The sequence below is a fragment of the Schistocerca gregaria genome, chromosome 1 (genome assembly GCF_023897955.1).
Source record: "Schistocerca gregaria isolate iqSchGreg1 chromosome 1, iqSchGreg1.2, whole genome shotgun sequence".
NCBI lineage: Eukaryota > Metazoa > Arthropoda > Insecta > Orthoptera > Acrididae > Schistocerca > Schistocerca gregaria.
The window spans coordinates 1,077,705,305-1,077,723,336 of record NC_064920.1 but is presented as its reverse complement, the minus strand read 5'-3'; the positions used below and the strand labels follow the sequence as shown (position 1 = coordinate 1,077,723,336).

The 18,032-nt window shown below is 39.8% G+C and overlaps 1 protein-coding gene across 1 annotated transcript in view; it reads right to left on the bottom strand.

The window, feature by feature from the left end:
• Window positions 1-1,573: 1,573 nt before the first annotated feature.
• Window positions 1,574-18,032, bottom strand: part of LOC126281775 (uncharacterized) — a 74,679-nt gene continuing 58,220 nt past the window's right edge. The window contains exon 5 of the mRNA XM_049980984.1: window positions 1,574-5,298. Coding sequence (XP_049836941.1) covers window positions 5,221-5,298 — 78 coding nt within the window. The 3' untranslated portion in view covers window positions 1,574-5,220. The remainder of the gene's footprint in view (window positions 5,299-18,032) is intronic.

The window sequence follows — 18,032 nt, the reverse complement described above, 5'->3', positions numbered from 1 at the left end:
AACAGGCACAACAAAAGGATGTTACACAAGTAAGCTTTCAGTCAAGAATCCTTCACACACACACACACACACACACACACACACACACACACACACACACACAGCTTCTCCACATGCCACAGCCACCACAGTCCATCACCCATCTGGGTGCCCAGGAACTTCACATGTGACCCTCACACATTGTATGCCCAATGATTTCTGCATCTGGTACCAACAATAAACACTATGTTCACAAAGGTAGTTGCAACTGCATCAGTTATGAAAATGTATAGTCAACTAGGGCTTATGCTGAAATTTAGCTAATGCCAAACAAAACCTGAAGATGACTAATATCCAATGTAGTTTCTTAACTAATAACAATATCACAGTAGTTTTAAAAGGCTGCAAGTTCAGTTGCTGAAGATGTTAATATGCAGTAGAAATCAAACAATGGAAAATCTGATAATTTATGAAAAGGATAGACTGCTAGTCACTCTACAGAGGAGACACTGATTTGCTGACAAGCAAAATGAAAAGACTGCTATCCATTTTAGCTGTTGGACACACGACCTTTGTCTCTGGCGACTGAGAACAGACTGCAAGTGATAGGAGAAGCAATCTGTGGGTGGTGGGGGTAAGTAGGCAGCCTCCTCCTCCTCCTCCTCCCTCAGGTGCACTTGCTGTACACAGTCTGGCTTGAATGGCCAGAGACAGTGGACGCACGTTCGTGTACTTGGTCGTGTGTGTGTGTGTGTGTGTGTGTGTGTGTGTGTGTGTGTGTGTGTGTGTTTGGGTGGCTGTTTTATACTTTAGACTTTAGAAGAAGATCTGTTGGCCCAACAGCTAAAATGAACAGGAGTCTTTTTGTTGTAACTCATTGTCTTCTCTACATTATGAGAAGCAATCTACTCTTTTCATAATATTGTCATTAACATATAGGAGAGTGTCTTTGTTGAGTGACTGCATTACTGTTGAGTTAGTAAATGATTCAAGATGACTTGGACGAAATTTATATTTGGTGTGATGAATAGCAACTTGCCTCATATGTGGAAAAATATAAGTTAATATGGATGGGTAGGAGAAACATTCTTCTATTGTTCAAATTAATTCTGTGTTGCTCAATTCAGTCACACTGATTAAATATCTATGTGTAATATTGTGTAACATTATGAAATGGAAGACTCACATAAGGTAAATTGTAAGGAAGATGTATGGTAGAGTTCTGGGAACACTGATAGATTTGTTACCAATCAACTTTATCAGTATGAGAATGTAACAGAAATGAGTGAGCTTCGATGGGAATCCTCGAAGAAATATGGTGTTTTTCCAATACACTACTGATGAAGTTTAAAGTGCAAGCATTTGCGGCAGACTGCAGAAGAATTGTACTGCCTCTCATGTGTGTCTTATGTAAGGATTGTAACAACAAAATAAGGGCTATTAAGGTTAGTGCAGACATGTCCAGGAAATAATTTTTTCTCTTGCTCCATTTGTGAGAGAAACAGGAAAGGAAATCACTAGCAATAGTGTAAAATACCCTCCACCACACAATGTGCATTGACTCTGCAGATCATGTATTTAGATTTAGATGAAGTTATAATGTATATACATTTATTTGTTCTTGGTCCCATAATCACAGTTAAAATATAAATCTTTGACACAATATCAAATACACAAATTAATGTATAAGAATTTGTAAACATTTTGAAGTCGCACATGTTCAGCTGATTTTATGGGAAGGGACATTCTTATTTTATTTGTTGGAAGTTAGTAGGTTCATGGATGACAGTCATGTATTCTGTTTAACAACATGGTACCAAAAAATAGTTGATAGCATTTTTCTATGCATCAGAATTTCTTTTATACTGTCATGATAATATTTCTTCAAAATGTCTGCTTCTTTGAGGAGCTGCTGAATATTTTTCCTTCTTCTAGCACTGAGCAATATTATTATTAGCACTTGGCCTTCAACAACTCCTACTCATTCATTCAATTACATTCTTGCATTTTAATAAGTAAAGTGACTTGTTGCATATACATTAGTGACCCACATTACTGTCTCTGTTTTTCTCATCTTTCTTAGGCATCTGTACGTGAAGAAAAATCACTACTCACCTAAAGATACAATGTGGAGCCCACAATATATTTTATTAAGAAAGCATAAGCTTCAGGTTACAAAACACTTGGAGCTCTCTGCCTCAAGAACTACACTAACCGTGATCTACATTCGCCTAGCTATAGTTATACAGGCATAGATAACTTGCTGATTGAGATCAAATGACTAAAAGTTATCAATAGTGCTGAGATATCACTTGATTCATATAATTACATAGTATGTCTCTTCAGTATTTTACGGTATATATCTGTGAAGTTATAAGCTATGACAACACAAAGTATAATTCAATCACAAAAACTATTAAATTATGAGACAGAATTTATGGCTAGAACATACCTCAATAGGTGAAACAGATACACATAATAGTAAAGTGCATGACACTATCCTAGCTTTTGGAATTATTGATTCGTTCCTCACAGAGAAGAGAGGGATAGGGTGGGGAAGATTAAAAGGTTAAGAAGAAAGAGAAGGTCACTTAGACACCACAATGAGAAACACGCACTTGTTGTGAGGACAAGCATAGCAAAGACAAAGGGAAACATGAGAGAGCAAGGTGACTTGTTTCTGAACACAGAAAAATTGGCCACTGAAAGAATATGTGGGGGGACAGAAAACAAGGAATAATGATAGACAAACCGAGAGAGATCACTAAACAATGAAAAGAGATAACCAAGCTAGAAAAAAGTCAGAAAACTTGCTTTTCCTTCTTAACTTTGCTAAACTCATCCCTCTCTCCTCCTAGAGGAAGGAACTAATAGTTTTGGAAGCTAGGGCAGTGTTATGTACTGTTACTTTTATATGTGACTATCAGCAGTACCTAACTGCTTCATTTCCTGAAGGTAAGTGTGGCCAGAAATTCTGTCTCATAATTTAATAGAATACAATGGTTAAGTTAATAATTGATATTCGATCACACAGAAAAAACAATAATCAAAACACAAAATTTCTTAGTGTAATATTTACTCATGTATGGAATACTCATATAAAATTCATCTTAAAACCACTACTTCTCTCTATTCCTTCAGAAACTGCCAGACGGGAATGTTTGTATGATATATAATTTTGGTGCATTAAAAAACTTTTTAAAAAATTGAAAATTCTCTAAAAGAGACAAATACTTCCTTATCAAAGATGATATAATACCCTAAATAAAACAAGTGCTGTCTCAAAAATGTTCCAATTTCCCAAAGATAGTGGGCATTAAGACAGTTCAAAATTATAGGGGTATTTGGAGCATTTGAGCGGCAGTGTAGAAAACTGACCCAAGCATAGTCCAGCAGTTTTGCTTCAAGAGTTGAAAAATTGTGTTAGGACAGAATGGGCGAACTGGAGATGCGCTTAATACAAACCACATAATGATACAACAGCTAGCTGGATATGAAATAGCACTTTCATAAGCTTATTCCAAATTTCAACTTTTTATCATAATTATCAATTATAATACCTCCATAAACATCTAGAGTCTTTTAATCTTTAAACATACCTGGTTGTGATGTGTTAACCATGTAGGCCCATCACAAACTGGTGGCAATTATAACTCCATTTATAAAACATGGGGAGAAGAAGGGAGGGCGGGGGGGGGGGGGGGGGGGGGGGGCGGATGTTGCGTAATCATCCACTAAGTTAATGAGAAAGAATTAACAATTAAATCTTTATATATTCAAATAACTTATGGGAATGCAGCCCAGTGACATCTTTGACAACTGCTGATATTTCAACAGGTGAACATCTTGTCATTTTCAAGGTACACATGCAGCAACGAAGTCCTGTGCAAGGGAATTTAAACCTTTCAGACCAACTGGCTACAACTGTTCTCATTAAATTTTACTGTATCTTAGTTGCAAGGGACATATTTTTCCATTTTGGAAACCTCATAATGCATATTTGTGAATGTTCAATCTTTTTATCATGTACAAGTGCTGCCAACTATTGAGCTTCACTATAAAAATTTCAATAGGTCAAAGTAGCAGTGTGCAGTGGCTTGTGACTGCCAGAATACATGAAAGTGGTTGGTTAGTTACATTCCACTGTATAAATGAGTATTAATATTGTTATTTTGTATGGCAATTATTGGATGATCAGTTTGTTTATTACAACAGTGAATATTCAAAATTAGTTATTTTAATCCATAAAAAAGGAGCCAAGTGCACAAAGTATATTTTGAAAACGGGTACACATTTTCATATAAATCTAGCATATAAAATCATTAAGAAATCACCCAAGAGCTTTACAGCACAAGGAAAAAATTTCCGTCCTCCAGAAAACACTGAGGTCTGAAAGGGTTAAAACATGAGTTTATAGAGTATAAACAAACACACACACACACACACACACACACACACACACACACACACACACAGTCTCTCTCTCTCTCTCTCTCTCTCTCTCTCTCTCTCTCTCTCTCTCTCTCTCTCTCTGTGTGTGTGTGTGTGTGTGTAAACGCTAGCCCCAATACCTAACCAAAGATGACAGGCATCAGAGATCATAAATAGTGCACATCAATAATGAGCGGGTGAGGTAGCTTTGACTCTGTCCCCCTGTCTTTTGACAATGGTGAGAGCAGGATTCGGCGCAGAATTTGGGCAGAAATCTCCAACTCTTAAGAGGGTACTTGATAATTTCAATTGCTCCATTAATAACATCATGACATCAGCTGTAAGTGCACTCTAAAATCTCCATGTTGTTATATTCCATACGATGACTGCTGCTAAAAAACAGAGGAACAGAGTTAATGCTACATCACCCGTTGGTTATTAATAATCACTAATCCTGACGTCCATCATCTTTGATTATGTGGTGGCGATAGTGTTTGCTGTGTGTGTGTGTGTGTGTGTGTGTGTGTGTGTGTGTGTGTGTGTGTGTGTTTTGTCATCTTTCTGGATATGCTCTGCAAAAACAGGTTTTAAATTTCTGTGATTTCTTGTTGCATTTGTACCTGGAAAACAAGAAGATGTCCACCCGCCAAAATATTGGTAGTTGTGGATGATGACACATGGATGCATTTTCTTATTTGAACATTTTATACGCGAGGAGAAACTCAGGTTTCACAAATCTTCAAATTTCACCTCAATATTCATAGGAATACTCCCTATTTGACATTGGCAATAAGTAAAACCAAATCCCGTTCACAATTGAATGAGAAATGAAAGTGAATTCTCAATATACTTTTGGGCAATATAGTGTAGCAGTGATCCCAAGGTATGCTGAAAAAGGAAAGGAAAAAAATTAGTTATGGAATAGTTTCAACATTGAAAACTTTTCTATTATGCAGATTTTGTTAAATGTGTAAAAGACTTTTGTACACTTTTCAATCAGTGCTGATCATTATCAGGTACCCTTGCATTATTTGTGTGAGAATGATTCACTAGATAAAATCTATCTTCATGTTGCCTAGATAAATGTGGAGGGTCCAGTCCCATTCATGTTAGGCAGCAAACGACAGGTCAGTAGCTACCTCTTATAGGCAGGAGTAACTGAGCCTCGCTGCCACCTCGTTTTCTGTACAGGGTGAGTCAAAGAGGACTTTAAAACTTTGGAATGATATAGAGATTTATTGAGATAACTAACAGAAAAGGCAGATGTGTCATTTTGTAGCAAACAACCTCAAGTTTGATTCACATCGTGCATCAGTACCCCATTCTGCCACCAGGAGTGCACAGTTAAAATGGCTACTTTCACTGGTGCGGAGCGTGCTCCATGTGTGTTTTGGTTTCATGAAATGAACTCTGCAATACACATTCAGTATAAATTTTGCACTGAATACTCTAAAGAGCCTCCAAGCAGACCTGAAAACTTGCTATTGCACAGTCATGCCTCATTTGATGCAATGAGTGTGGGAAGAAATTGATTACTGGTAGGATGTTTGCCACATCACAAACTGTGGCCACACAGAATCAAAATAGCACCAGACACTTTTACGTAAAACGTGAGGTTGTTTGTTACAAAATGACACATCTATCAATTATGTAAGTTATCTCAATAAATTTCTATATAATTCCAACACTGTAAAGTCCTTTTTGACTGAAACCTGAAAATGATAGCAGTGAGATTTTTGGGGAAAATTTAAGTGTATATCGAAATGATAGGAAAATGGGAAACAGTGTTGGTGTATCTTTCACAGTAGGCAAGAAACTAAAATCCACTGAGACAGAAATTGAAGCTGCATGTCACACTGTTTGGGCATAAAATGATAATTGGATCCTTCTATCACCCTAGAGACTGACCTCTTGATGTAACCAAAAATTTTAGAGAAAACCTTAGTTCACATGCATGTAATGTCCCCAATCATTCTGTAATCATCGGTGGAGACTTCAATCGTCCAAAAATTAACTGAAAAAATTACAGTTTTGTTAGTGGTGAGTGTGATAAGACATCCTATGAAACATTACTGAATAGTTTCTCTGAAACTTGCCTAGAACATATAGTTACGAACTCATGATGGAAATATATTGGATTTAATGGCAACAAATAGACCGGACCTCTTTGAGGATGTCCACATTGAAACTGGAATCACTGACCATGAGGAAGTTGTGGCAACAATGATTACCAAAGTACAAAGGACAACTAAAACAAGAAGAAATATATATGTGTTCAGTAAACTAGATAAAAAAATCAATAGTGTCATATCTCAACAAGGAACTTGAAACTTCCAACACACAGCAAAAGCATGTGGAGGAACTATGGCTCAAGTTTAAAAGAACAGTTGACCATGCAATCGATATAAGATGCTATCCAAAATTTTCAGGACTGCTGCTGCCATCTTTTGAAAACCTTACCTTTGGACTAATGGTCACCATCAACCTCAAAGTAGTTCCCATCCGCACGTACACACGGTCCCAGCATTTCTGCCACTGGTCAAATGTTTAATGGGAGTCCTGTTCTTTGAGAGTGTCTATCACCAGCAGCGATGCTTCTTGAATCCTCTCTAGAGTGTCCAAATGGTGGCCTTTCAACTTGAGTTTCAGTTTTGGGAAGAGCGCGAAGTCACAAGGTGCCAAACCTGGCGAGTACAGTGGATGGGGTACAACAGCCATGTTGTTTTTTGCCAAAAAGGTCCTGGTGAGCAAGGACATGTAACAGGGTGCATTGTCATGATGCAGCGGCCAATTCCCTTGATGCCAAAGTTCGGGCTATCATTACCGCACGTTTTCCCGGAGCCATTGCGAAACATTACAGTTGTTGTTGTTGTTGTTGTCTTCAGTCCTGAGACTGGTTTGATGCAGCTCTCCATGCTACTCTATCCTGTGCAAGCTTCTTCATCTCCCAGTACCTACTGCAACCTACATCCTTCTGAATCTGCTTAGTGTATTCATCTCTCGGTCTCCCTCTACGATTTTTACCCTCCACGCTGCCCTCCAACGCTAAATTTGTGATCCCTTGATGCCTCAAAACATTTCCTACCAACCGATCCCTTCTTCTAGTCAAGTTGTGCCACAAACTTCTCTTCTCCCCAATCCTATTCAATACCTCCTCATTAGTTACGTGATCTATCCACCTTATCTTCAGTATTCTTCTGTAGCACCACATTTCGAAAGCTTCTATTCTCTTTTTGTCCAAACTAGTTATTGTCCATGTTTCACTTCCATACATGGCTACACTCCAAACAAATACTTTCAGAAACGACTTCCTGATACATAAATCTATATTCGATGTTAACAAATTTCTCTTCTTCAGAAACGCTTTCCTTGCCATTGCCAGTCTACATTTTATATCCTCTCTACTTCGACCATCATCAGTTATTTTACTTCCTAAATAACAAAACTCCTTTACTACTTGAAGTGTCTCATTTCCTAATCTAATTCCCTCAGCATCACCCGATTTAATTTGACTACATTCCATTATCCTCGTTTTGCTTTTGTTGATGTTCATCTTATATCCTCCTTTCAAGACACTGTCCATTCCGTTCAACTGCTCTTCCAAGTCCTTTGCCTTCTCTGACAGAATTACAATGTCATCGGCGAACCTCAAAGTTTTTACTTCGTCTCCATGAATTTTAATACCTACTCCAAACTTTTCTTTTGTTTCCTTTACTGCTTGCTCAATATACAGATTGAATAACATCGGGGAGAGGCTACAACCCTGTCTCACTCCTTTCCCAACCACTGCTTCCCTTTCATGCCCCTCGACTTTTATGACTGCCGTCTGGTTTCTGTACAAATTGTAAATAGCCTTTCGCTCCCTGTATTTTACCACTGCCACCTTTAGAATTTGAAAAAGAGTATTCCAGTCAACATTGTCAAAAGCTTTCTCTAAGTCTACAAATGCTAGAAACGTAGGTTTGCCTTTTCTTAATCTTTCTTCTAAGATAAGTCGTAAGGTCGGTATTGCCTCACGTGTTCCAACATTTCGACGGAATCCAAACTGATCCTCCCCGAGGTCCACATCTACCAGTTTTTCCATTCGTCTGTAAAGAATTCGCGTTAGTATTTTGCAGCTGTGACTTATTAAACTGATAGTTCGGTAATTTTCACATCTGTCAGCACGTGCTTTCTTTGGGATTGGAATTATTATATTCTTCTTGAAGTCTGAGGGTATTTCGCCTGTCTCGTACATCTTGCTCACCAGCTGGTAGAGTTTTGTCATGACTGGCTCTCCCAAGGCCGTCAGTAGTTCTAATGGAATGTTGTCTACTCCGGGGGCCTTGTTTCTTCTCAGGTCTTTCAGTGCTCTGTCAAACTCTTCACGCAGTATCGTATCTCCCATTTCGTCTTCATCTACATCCTCTTCCATTTCCATAATATTGTCCTCAAGTACATCACCCTTGTATAAACCTTCTACATACTCCTTCCACCTTTCTGCCTTCCCTTCTTTGCTTAGAACTGGGTTGCCATCTGAGCTCTTGATATTCATACACGTGGTTCTCTTCTCTCCAAAGGTCTCTTTAATTTTCCTGTAGGCAGTATCTATCTTACCCCTAGTGAGATAAGCTTCTACATCCTTACATTTGTCCTCTAGCCATCCCTGTTTAGCCATTTTGCACTTCCTGTCGATCTCATTTTTAAGACGTTTGTATTCCTTTTTGCCTGCTTCATTTACTGCATTTTTATGTTTTCTCCTTTCATCAATTAGATTCAATATTTCTTCTGTTACCCAAGGATTTCTAGCAGCCCTTGTCTTTGTACCTACTTTATCCTCTGCTGCCTTCACTACTACATCCCTCAGAGCTCCCCATTCTTCTTCTACTGTTTTTCTTTCCTCCATTCCTGTCAATTGTTCCCTTATGCTCTCCCTGAAACTCTCTACAACCTCTGGTTCTTTCAGTTTATCCAGGTCCCATCTCCTTAATTTCCCACATTTTTGCAGTTTCTTCAGTTTTAATCTACAGGTCATAACCAATAGATTGTGGTCAGAGTCCACATCTGCCCCTGGAAATGTCTTACAACTTAAAACCTGGTTCCTAAATCTCTGTCTTACCATTATATAATCTATCTGATACCTTTTAGTATCTCCAGGGTTCTTCCACGTATACAACCTTCTTTCATGATTCTTAAACCAAGTGTTAGCTATGATTAAGTTGTGCTCTGTGCAAAATTCTACTAGGCGGCTTCCTCTTTCATTTCTTAGCCCCAATCCATATTCACCTACTATGTTTCCTTCTCTCCCTTTTCCTACACTCGAATTCCAGTCACCCATTACTATTAAATTTTCGTCTCCCTTTACCATTATATAATCTATTTGATACCTTTTAGTATCTCCAGGGTTCTTCCACGTATACAACCTTCTTTCATGATTCTTAAACCAAGTGTTAGCTATAATTAAGTTGTGCTCTGTGCAAAATTCTACTAGGCGGCTTCCTCTTTCATTTCTTAGCCCCAATCCATATTCACCTACTATGTTTCCTTCTCTCCCTTTTCCTACTGCCGAATTCCAGTCACCCATTACTATTAAATTTTCGTCTCCCTTCACTATCTGAACAATTTCTTTTATTTCATCGTACATTTCTTCAATTTCTTCATCATCTGCAGAGCTAGTTGGCATATAAACTTGTACTACTGTAGTAGGTGTGGGCTTCGTATCTATCTTGGCCACAATAATGCATTCACTATGCTGTTTGTAGTAGCTTACCCGCATTCCTATTTTCCTATTCATTATTAAAACTACTCCTGCATTACCCCTATTTGATTTTGTGTTTATAACCCTGTAGTCACCTGACCAGAAGTCTTGTTCCTCCTGCCACCGAACTTCACTAATTCCCACTATATCTAACTTTAACCTATCCATTTCCCTTTTTAAATTTTCTAACCTACCTGCCCGATTAAGGGATCTGACATTCCACGCTCCGATCCGTAGAACGCCCGTTTTCTTTCTCCTGATAACGACATCCTCCTGAGTAGTCCCCGCCCGGAGATCCGAATGGGGGACTATTTTACCTCCGGAATATTTTACCCAAGAGGATGCCATCATCATTTAATCACACAGTAGTAAGCAGAATTCACTGTTTGGTTGGGTGGGTGCACAATTCCCTTGGTATCAAAGAAAACGATGATCACGCTTTTCACTTTGCTTATTCACCTGTCTTGAGTTTTCTAGTCTTGGAGAGCCCCGGCTCTTCCACTGGGGCGATTGCTACTTTTTCTCTGGGTCATAATCGTAAATCGAGCTTCCATCGAGGTGACGAGAAGGTTGGATCATCAGATGTGGTCTGATGAAGATCCGTGCACACTTCAACATGCTGTGCATTCTGATTGGCACAAATTTTGCGGCGACATGATGCATGCCCAATTCATGTCCCATAACCAATATCCACTTCATCTGCAAGGTCTTGAATGGTTCGACGTCGATCTGCACGAACCAATTGTTGAAGTTTTGCAACAGTGTCTGGCATTGCACAGCTAACGGGCCTTCCAGTGTGAGCATCATCTTCAATGTCTGTACAGCCAGCCCTGACCCGAGCATGTCACTCAAACACATGCGCACGGCTCCTGCTCTGTCCCCCAAACACTTGGTGAATCATTGCAAGGGTCTCCGTAGTACTTTTCCTGAGATTTGCACAGAATTTGATACAAATGTGCTGTTCTGTTCATGGAACCATTGTAAAATCACCACACACCAAACACAGAGTATTACGGAAATCACTGTGGACACGCAACATGTCCTCCTAGCTGAATGCCACTCTGCAAACGGACTCATCAGGTATGCAGCTCTCGCCACCTAGTGGTGTAAAGATCTACTATTTCCACTTTTCAGATGGCAGCACCAGTTCCGAAAATTTTGGATTCCACCTTGTAGATATGTACTCAATAGAACAGTTCATAATGTGAGGGAATCTCCATGATATAAATCACTGTAAAGAAACAGAGACTACTGCATAATAGGTGTAAAACAAAGCACAGATAAAGAAATGCTGTATGAAAAACATTTGGCTGTCAAGAGAGCAATGTGTGATGCCTTCAATGACTACCATAGCAGAATATTGTCAAATGAGATTTCACAAAATCCAAAGAAATTCTGGTTGTATGTAAAGGCTGTTAGTGGCACCAAAGTTACTGACCATGAACTGAAATTGAGGGTAGCAAAGCAAAAGCTGAAATGCTTAACCCTGTTTCCAAATGTTCCTCTACAAAGGAAAATTGCCCCAATTTAATTCTCTTACCACTGCAAAGATGAATGAAATGAGTATTAGTGTCAGTGGTGTTGAGAAACAGCTGAAATTGTTAAAACTGAACAAAGCTCCAGGTCCCGATGGAATCCGTTTCAGATTCTATACAGAACTTGTGGCTAAGTTAGCCCCTCTTCTAACTATAATCTATCGTAGATCTCTCAAACAAAAACCCATGCCCAGTTCTTGAAAAAAGGCACAGGTCACATCCAACTACAAGAAGGGTAGCAGAAGTGATCCACAAAACTACCATCCAACATCCTTGACATTGATTTGTTGTAGAATCTTAGAACATATACTAAGCTCAAACATAATGAGGTATCTTGAACAGAATGACCACCACAATGCCAACCAGCATGGATTTCGAAACCACTGATGATGTGAAACCCACCTCACACTTTTCCCATGACATAATGAATGCTTTGGGTCAAGGCAACCAGGTAGATACAGTGTGTCATGATTCCGAAAAGCATCTGACTTAGTACCACAACTAAGCTTATAGTCAAAAGTACAATTTATATGGGGTACCAAATAAAATTTGTGACTGGATTGAGGACTGTTTGGTACGCAGGGTATAGCATGTTATCTTGGATGGAGAGTCATCATCAGATGTAGAAGTAACTTCGAGTGCCCTAGGAACCTATGTTGGGACCCTTGCTGTTTATGTTGTATATTAATGACTTAGCAGACTGTATTAATAGTAAAATCAGGCTTTTCACAGATGATGCAGTTGCTTACAGTGAAGTGCCACAGAAACTGGTATAGGCATGCATATTCAAATACAGAGATACACTATGTGATCAAAAGTATCTGCAACCCCCCCCCCCCCCCCCCCAAAAAAAAAAAAAAAAAAAAAAAACCATACATTTTTCATATTAATGCTATCATGTTAGGTGTAGTGTGCTGCCACCTACTGCCAGGTCCTGCATATCAGTGACATCAGTAGTCATTAGACATCATGAAAGAGCAGAATTGGGCACTCCACAGAACTCAAAGACTTCGAAAGTGGTCGGGTGATTGGGTGCCACTTGCGTCATGCAAGATTTCAACACTCCTAAACATTCTTAGGTCCACTGTTTCCAATGTGATAGTGAAGTGGAAATGTGAAGGGACACATACAGCACAGAAGCGAACAGGCCGATCTCATCTGTTGACTGACTGAGACAGCCAACAGTTGAAGAAGGTCATAAAGTGTAATAGGCAGACATCTATCCAGTCCATCACAAAGGAATTCCAAACTGCATCAGGATCCACTGCAAGTACTATGACAGTTAGGTGGGAGGTGAGGAAACTTGAATTTCATGGTTGGGCAGTTGCTCATAAGCCACACACCACATCAGTAAATGTCAAACAATGCTTTGCTTGGTGTAAGAGGCGTAAACATTGGATGACTGAACATTGTGTGGAGAGATGAACCACAGTACACAATGTGGTGATACGATGGTAGGGTGTTTGTATGGTGAATGCCCAGTGAACGTCATCTGCCAATGTGTGTAGTGCCAACAGTAAATTTTGGAGGCAAAGGTGTTATGGTGTGGTCATGTTTTTCATGGAGGGGGCTTACACCCCTTGTTGTTTTGCATGGCACTACCACAGCACACACCTACACTGACATTTTAAGCACCTTCTTGCTTCCCACTGTTGAAGAGAAATTTGGGAATGACGACTGCATCTTTCAACACGATCGAGCAACTGTTCATAATGCATGGGGACTGGCCTGCATAGAGTTCTCGGCTGAATCCTATAGAGCACCTCTGGAATGTTTTGGAATAGTGACTTCAAGCCAGGCCTCACTGACCTCTCCTTAGTACAACACTCCATGAAGAATGGCTGCCATTCCCCAAGAAACCTTCCAGCACCTGACTGAACATACGCCTGCGAGAGTGGAAGCTTTCATCAAGGTTAAGAGTGGGCCAATACCATACTGAATTCCAGCATTACCAATGAAGGGTGCCATGAACTTGTAACTCATTTTCAGCCATGTGTCCAGATACTTTTGATCATATAGTGTATGTAAACAGGCAGAATATGGCATTGTGGTCGACAATGCCTATATAAGACAATAAGTGCCTGGCATAGTTGTTAAATCAGTTACTACTGCTACGATGACAGGTTATCAAGATTTAAGTGAGTTTGAACGTGGTGTTATAGTCGGCACATGAGTGATGGGTCACAGCATCTCCGAGGTAGTGATGAAGTGGGGATTTTCCCGAACGACCATTTCATGAGTGTACTGTGAATATCAGGAATCTGGTAAAACATCAAATCTTCGATATCGCAGAAGCCGGGAAAACATCCTGCAAGAATGGGACCAACAAAAAATGAAGACAATTGTTCAATGTGCCAGAAGTGAAACACTTCTGCAAATTGCTTCAGATTTCAATGCTGGGCCACCAACAAGTGCCAGCATGTGAACAATTCAATGAAACATCATCAATATAGGCTTTCGGAGCTAAAGACCCACTTGCGTACCCTTGATGACTGCACAACGCAGCTTTACGCCTCACCTGGGCCCGTCAACACCGACTTTGGAATGTTGATGATTGGAAACATGTTGCCTGGTTGATGATTCTCATTTCAAATTGTATTGAGCAGATGAACGTGTACAGGTATGGAGACAACCTCCTGAATCCATGAACCCTGCATGTCAGCAGGGGACTGTTGAAGCTGATGGAGGCTCTGTAATGGTGTGGGGCATGTGCATTTGGAGTGATATGGGATCCTAGATACGTCTAGATACAACTCTGACAGATGACATGTGCATAAGCATCCTGTCTGATCACCTGCATCCATTCATGAAATTACAATGAAATCCAGAGCATTAGCTGCTTACAGCTAATTAAAAATGTGTGTCCTGACCTGGTCTCAAACCCGGGATCTCCTGCTTACATGTCAGATGCTCTATCCGACTGAGCCTTCGAGGACACAGAGGATAGTGCGACTGCAGGGACTTATCTCTGGCATGCTCCCCATGAAACCCACATTTCCAACTTACTGCCCACATACTACATTTGTAGTGCCCCTGCGCACTATATTCATTACTCGCAGCAGTCAATCTACCGATTCTGTACTGAAGAAGATCACTCGCCAGTAAGCCTTATCTATATGAAGACGGTATCTGTTCTTTTGATAAGCCTTATCTATATGAAGATAGTATCTGTTCTTTCGGACATGTCATATGGATGTTCATATGCGTCCATACATATCCATTGTGCATTCCAACGGGCTTAGGCAATTCCAGCAGGACAATGCGACACTCCACACATCCAGAATTGCTACAGAGTGGCTCCAGGAACACCTTCTGAGTTTAAACATTTCTGCTGGCCACCAAACACCCCAGATGTGAACATTATTGAGCATATCCAGGATGCCTTGCAACGTGTTATTCAGAAGAGATTCCACTGCCTCATACCCTTATGTATTTATGGGCAGCCCTGCAGGATTCATGTTGTTAATTACTTCCAACACTGCTTCAGACATTAGTTGACTCCATGCCATGTCACGTTGCATACTTTTGCATGCTCATGAGGGCCCTGCAAGATATTAGTCAGGTGAATCAGTTTCTTTGGCTCTTCAGTACTACCTGAGAGAAGCTGCAAAGGTGATCAGTCAGATTTTGATAAGATTTCAATGTGGTGCAGAGATTGCCAGTTTCCTTTAAATGTTCAGAAATGTAAAACTGTCCACTTTACTAAACGAACAAACATAGTATCCGATAACTACGAGGATAGGAACTTAAATAGTGGCAACTATTTATTCACAACCAATACAAAAGAGTTACATGTTTGACCTGTTACTGTCCTTCAGAGTAGTCACCAGCATTGTGTAGAACCCATTGCCAGCAATGTGGCAGGTGCAGTATACCATTAGCAGAGCCTGTTCTGTTGATGGTGTGAATGGAGCGGTCTAAACTTATGGTGAGTCTTGTGTACGATTGTGATGTTGTTATCCTAATGCTTTACATTCCTCCACGGCAGACTGTCAATGCACTGTATTACTGTTCATTTTTGGAGCATCACCTGCGACCAGCTTCAAGAAAGAAGCGGCGACACTTTCTGCGCAACCCGCCCATCATCTTGCACGACAATGTGCGGGTACATGTAGCACAAGCTGTGGCTGCTCTGTTCGGTCGATGGGACTGGGATCACTGTACTGTCCAGCATACTCCCTGGACTTAAGTCCTTGGGACTTTATTTTGATTCTGAAGATGTTCACTTCAGAACCGTTCCAGAGATTCGACAGGCAGTACACAAGAATCACCATAAGTTTAGACCGCTCCATTCACACTATCAACAGAACAGGCTCTGCTAATGGTATACAATGCTTCCACATTGCTAGCAACAGGTTCTACACAAAGCTAGTGACTAATTTGAAGGACAGTAACAGTTTCAAACATGTAACTCTTTTGTATCGGTTGTGAATAAATAGTTGCCACTATTTAAGTTCAAACCCCCATATAAATGCAATGAGTCACAATTGGAATCAGCCAACTCTCACAAATACCTGGGTGCAACACTTTGTAGCGGTCTGAAATTAAATGATCACATAGGTTCAGTTGTGGGTAAAGCAGGTGGTAGACTTTGGTTTATTGGTAGAATACTGGGTAAGTGTAATCAGTCTGCAAAATAGATTGCTTACAAATCACTCATGTGACCAGTTCTAGAATACTGCTCAAGTGTGTGGGACCCTTACCAGACAGAACTAACAAGGGATACTGAACACACAGAGAGAAGACCAGCATGAATGGTCACTGGTTTGTTTAATCCATGGGAGAGAATCAGTGAGATACTGAAGGAACTGAACTGGTAGACTCTGGCAGACAGACATAAACTGTTAACCAAGTTTCAAGAACTGGCTTTCAGTTATTACTTCAACCCCCACGTATTGCTTACATAGAGATTATGAGGATAAGCTTAGAATAATTACTGCACGTACAGAGGCATTCCAACAATCATTCTTCCCGCACTCCATACCTGAATGGGACAGGAACAAACTCTAATGACTGGTAGAATGGGATTTACTCTCTGCCATGTACCTCATGGCAGGGTGCAGAGCATACATATGTAGATGTCTATGAATTTGTATTTTGAAGTGACTGTCTTTCGGCACAAATGAAGATACATGATGAACTGTGGATCTTTCCGTGCCTCAATAATGCATGTAGGTGAACTCTTGATGTAATCATTTTCTCTTCATAATTCTGAGATTGACAGTGACAACTCAATCTATTTCAAATCAATTGCTTCAGATGAAAACTGCAGTGTTCATCCTAAACTAAATTCTATATAATAAAGGTTGGTTCTGATCTAACATCAGACACATTCTGCCTCTACATAAAATTACTTGAAATTATCCATACCTTTCCATAGCAATCTTTTTAGACATACAGCACTTCATAAGCTTTATTTGTTTGGTTAATATTTTTGTATTTTATTTCTCTTTCACAAATTGTACCCAGCTTCACTAATGTGAGAACTAGTTTCTACTTGCAGTAACAGAAAAGATTCTGTGGGAGACGGCTTCCATCATCTATTCACGCAGAACCTGGTTCGAGATGACATGTCGTGTGAATTCAGATACTTTTTGAAAAAGTGTTTTGAAGCACGAGGCTGAAATACCTTGACTGTGGTAACTAGTTTCAATTAAAAGAGGTTTTGATTAATATAAATTAATTAAAATGCTGATAAACATACAACAATAATTCTTCTCAAAAATTCACTTCATTTCCATAATCCTTTGACTAAATGGAATCATTTCAAAAACACCGCAATAACTTTCTGTTCAATGATTTCGGATTTTTTTTAAACTGATATTTGCTTTTACATTCATTTAATCCTTCCATTTGCTTTCAGCTTGGTTCAGTTAACACACAGATTGCATGTGAGTAGCAATGGCAATTTGTAAGGGACCCCAATGTCACTTGAATGCACTGCGATATCTGTACAATGGGCTATCAGTATAGCTGAAAATTACATTAAACTTTATTTGATTTACAAAAGACATCACAATTCTTACATAAAACTCGCCTAACACTGCTGGGTCATTGCCATGAGCTGCCAGGACAAAAGCAGCTGTGCCAACTGAAGGCAGGCAGTTGGGCAGTGGTGATGGCTGTGGGGGTGGCCTTGGCACACTTGTCATCGAGTGTAGCCAGCAGATGCTCTGATGGTTGCAGATGCGCCTATGTTATTGAGATGGTGCTGTATTGTATTTGCCTAGTGTGAAGGTGGCAAGACTGAGGGAAGAAGATATTTCCATATTTTACACTCATGTTTCTGTTTCTGAACTGAGCAATAATAAAAACATATTACCCAGGGTTTTTGTTTGTTATTTATAAAG